We start from the raw sequence: 4,513 nt of genomic DNA, 5'->3' as shown, positions 1-4,513 counted from the left end.
GTTTATACGTGTCACTGAATATTTCTAATGGCCGGCCAAATTATCGCTTACGATGCGACGCGAGGAAATCACCACGACCGTGTCTTCCCTGTGCATGTAAGTCGAAATCTCGTTCCAATTATTTTCTTCCAGCGAAACGATCCTAGCGTCGTAATAGCGTTAACCATGATCGTTTGTTCCGCGGCTGCGTTTCAGTACCGGAGAGCTTTTAATGATCCACCACCGATAATTAAGTGCACTACATCGTACACGAAATTCGATCAACCAGCTGCCCCAAAAACTCTAATGTAAGACGTTGCCAGGATTTTTAACCGTTCGAAAAGTGTTGTTCAGAATCTCGATTATATTTAAGAATTTTTTCACACGGGTCCCTCTAACTCGACATTAAGATGAATGAAATGGAAACACAAAGCAAGTTACACCGGCAAATTAGTAAAAGAATCAAGGATCGTTAATTAACGACACGAACGGGAGCCGAGAATTAAGTTACCTTAAGCTTTACTCTCGTTTGTACTTGCTTTGAAACTAGTGTTTCAAACTTTCTTCAAAAAGGAAGTGCAATCATGAAAGAGAGCAGCTATTACGTGTACTTGCTTTCAATTACAAAGTATATACATGACTGTAAGCTGCATAAAGTTGTATCACAACTTAATGCACGCCATCCAGTAAAGGGAACAGTGACGGAAATACTCTTTAAATGTTTGTTTTATTGCAATCTTAATTATGAGAAATAGGAACTAAGAACATCCGCAGACGCTTCTTTTTTAATAATTCATTCAAAGGCGAGGAATTTCTTTTGGAGAAGAAGGCAAGGATGGACTTCCCGGCGCGTGTTCGCCTTGCCTCGGGCGTGATCGCTGTAACGAAAGTCTCAAAGAGAGTTTCTACGACCGATGTAGAACGGATGAGACAGAGGGAAAGAACCGGAGGTATTCGCAACTACCGTCTTACCTTGTTAAGAGAATAATGCCCTTCCAGAGCGGCCGACTTCCCCAAAGGTAGACTAACGAGAGTCAACGATGCGAACGTAAAAAAAAATGAGAGGAACGACACCCCCTTTTAACAAAAGCCAATCAGTCCGCCGAGTTCGTTGATGCAATGCCTTTGAAGTTGAGAGAGAAGAACGCTTGCGGTACAATAATTAGAACATTCCTCGAACGGCGTAGTTACTCGTTTAATCACGTTCAGCCTCGTTACAAGGGTTGAAAATTGCTAAGCTTCAACCCTTATGTGCACTATCATTGAAATACTAATTAGGCTTTGGAGACCATGATTTCTATGTAAAAACTCTGTTCTCATTAATAATGCTCCTTATATCATGAAATTATACGTGATATCCTCTGATGATCTTCAAATTAACCCTTTCGCTTCGAGTGCCGAATGTATCCGGCATCCACACGGTCATCCCATGGAATTTCGTTCAATGACGGCACTTTGGTAGACTGGACTGCCGAAGCGAAAGGGTTAAACAATTTTCGTTACGTATTCGATAAAGTAAGAGATAGAAGGAATTGAAAACCACTCATTAGAATTTCAATTTCATTTTACACGTCCGGTTGAAATATTAGATAACAAAAATCGGTTAATGATCATAGGACATGGATATGCTGCAACTGTTCGCCTCGCCGGCGGGTCGAGCACTGCTGACGGGCGACAATCGGCGGAGAGGATCGACGTCGACTTCCTCCATGTCTCGAGAGTCTTCTTCGAGGACGAAGAGAGGCAGAAGACCATCGGGGACGGTTAGCGCACCGACCACACCACCGAGGCAACGGAAGTCCAGCGTGGAACTGTACAAAGAAGCTGCAGAAATCCTCGGTCTTACCTGTTCATTAACTGATAGCTGTCGATGCATCGATTGCCAGGTGAGAACTTCATATTTATTAAAATCAACGCGTTGGAACTTGATATCTCTAAAGGGTAAATAACAGATAGGAGAAACCTTACATAAGTTGAATTAAGAAAGTTTAACCTGAATATTCAGTTCCCTTTTAACAACAGTAAGTTGAAAGTACATTTATTCAGTCAGCTACGCGGAGCGCGCAATTAGTTCGAATCAGCAGGAATAATCTTGCAAATTAAGGGAGATATTGTCTCTATTTCAGAATTAATTGCCTAGCCTCTGTGTACCAATTACCACTGTTGAAGCGAAATGCGATTTCCATTCGCTTGGCTATTTTCTTGACAACGCGTAAATATTTCTCTGTCCCAGTTTTAACAGTGGGGCGGCACATCCGCGATCAGTTGCCGTTCTCGTTTTTGGAAAAGCAGTGGAAGAAAATAAAACCGCGGAACCGGCTGCGCGAATTTAATTAAAAATTTTATTGCGTATCAGTTAGCTCGCAACAATTTCGGTCACACGAAAATTTCAAACCGTTCCACGTACAAATTCGTCCCATCCGAAATGTTGACATGAACAAATTTTCCTTTTTCCAAAAAATGAAGGCAACGTTAACGAGACCTCCAATTTTTAAGATTACGCTATTTCTCGTTCGTAACAAAAGGACTTTCGAACTTTTTATGGCCAGAGAGGTTTTATATTCAGACTACAAAGTCTCGAGAATAAAACGGATAAGAATTCAACTTGTACAGTTAATATTTTGTCGTACTTTCTACTTTTTAATTATTATCATACCAATTAAAATGTCTTTCGTTAAAAATCCACGTGAAGAACTCATGATGCGTTTTTTTTGTAAAATAATTGCATTGAGTATAAACCTTTGTAATAGTATGATATCTCGTTTCTTTTTTAGAGCAATTATTTCGACTGCGACGAGGATTTTGGCGACGCGAGGACGGAATTGGCTGCCGGGACACCGATTCTGCTGGACCATGCTTTGTCACATCCGTTAACGTGTTCCATACAGTAGCAGCCGAATAGCTCGTTTCGAAATCGACTCTGTGCCAGTATACTCTGCCGTCTGACGAACCGGAAATCATTCAGGTGTCGAAGATTCACCAGGAACATTGAATTCGAGACGAAAAGTGGATATATGCAGCTATTCGTTGCATATAATTTAATCGCCGTACATATTGAAGTATATACGCATTAATTTAAACAAATTACAAAAAGGGCAAATCGCAGTTGGCTTTTCATTACAATTTCACGAAAGGGTAATGTGAACAATTTCTACTAAGAATTTCTATGCCGAGAATCCGCACAAGGGTCTTGACTCTCGAAGAAAATATCGAAGCTTGTCAACTGTTTGCCTTCCTCCAACGTTAATTGCGTTCGTTGCATTTTTTTACGAAATCTATAACGAACAGTTGTATGGATGTGTACAAAGAGAGACAAAAGCAGGAATGAGATGTTAGAAAAGAAAACAGCAACCAAGAAGAATGTAATAACCTTAAGATTTTGTATATTTAAATTGCGTTTAATTGTAAAATGATTCATGTAAGAATTTACTTAGGAGTACAGACGTACGAAGTTTTGATTGTAACAATCACTGAGAAACAGGAGACTCGCGACGCAACATCACGAGCTTCATTTTATCATATGTTCTCCTCGATGGACAACCAGTTTTGACGATAATCAATGTAACAATTTTGCGAACGACAAACGTATAATTTATGGACAATATTTAACGAACTAAGTCGCGGTCCGATTGCCTCTTTTTTTGTATGAAATGCAGGCTTATACATAAATACCTAAATACATTTATGTACAAAATCCTTTCCCTCTTCCCGATCATACAACAATCCGTCAAGTAATCACGCTGATCACTAAATTGTTATAAAAGGAAGTAACGTACAAAATATCGGCACGTTTTTATTAAGCATTTATATACCATCGAACGTGAAACATTCAATGCGATGTTACAAACACTGCAGAAAAATAAAGTATAATATAATAATGAATGATAACGCATATGACAAAAGGACACATTCGCCTGACTCGAATTGGGCGGATTTGTTCGTCGAACGTGTAACGAAAGATGCCAAACGATATGAAATACGCCAAATTTCTATTACGATTAAAATTACTAACGACAACAATAATTAAGGATGAGTAAACGATAACTCTAATCAATAATATATTTCGAGGATGTGTGTAGGAAGGAAAGTGTGTACACGGTCAATACGTTCGATCACTAAATAATGGTTTAAACAGTTTGTTGGTGTACTATATGACGATGAAGGATTATACATATTATTATACATACATAGTGTATACATACGTATTATATTTACTACACGTTTTATTATTACACTTACTCCATGAAGACTAGTAGGGTATATACGTTGTTATTGAGCTCACGATAAATTAAAACGTAAAACGAAAGAATGATTCAGCAATGAAAATGAAATAAGAATACAGAATACGACTAGAGAAAAAGTGAAATGTACTGACTAATTGAAATTCGTACGTACAAGACCGATATACGCAATTAAAGTTTATAAAATGGAATTTTTTTCTTCGCAATGTTCTATTTCCGACAAAAGAGTATAATTAATTTCACAAAAATCAATGCCTCCTCTTGGAAATTTAGTCTCCAGTTAAGGATGTATT

At 38.4% G+C, this 4,513-nt stretch overlaps 1 protein-coding gene across 7 annotated transcripts in view; it reads left to right on the top strand.

Moving 5' to 3' along the window:
- LOC108631090 (uncharacterized) overlaps positions 1–4,507 on the top strand; it is a 98,668-nt gene extending 94,161 nt beyond the window's left edge. For all 7 annotated transcript variants that reach the window (XM_026818590.1, XM_026818591.1, XM_018034792.2 and 4 more), the window contains 2 exons: positions 1,596–1,865; positions 2,754–4,507. In XM_026818590.1, the coding sequence (XP_026674391.1) occupies positions 1,596–1,865; positions 2,754–2,870 (387 nt within the window). In that variant the 3' untranslated portion in view covers positions 2,871–4,507. The remainder of the gene's footprint in view (positions 1–1,595; positions 1,866–2,753) is intronic.
- The last annotated feature ends 6 nt before the right edge of the window (positions 4,508–4,513 follow it).

The sequence above is a fragment of the Ceratina calcarata genome, unplaced genomic scaffold (assembly GCF_001652005.2).
Source record: "Ceratina calcarata isolate Rehan_Ccalc_2016 unplaced genomic scaffold, ASM165200v1 scaffold81, whole genome shotgun sequence".
NCBI lineage: Eukaryota > Metazoa > Arthropoda > Insecta > Hymenoptera > Apidae > Ceratina > Ceratina calcarata.
This window is presented reverse-complemented; position numbering and strand designations above follow the sequence as displayed.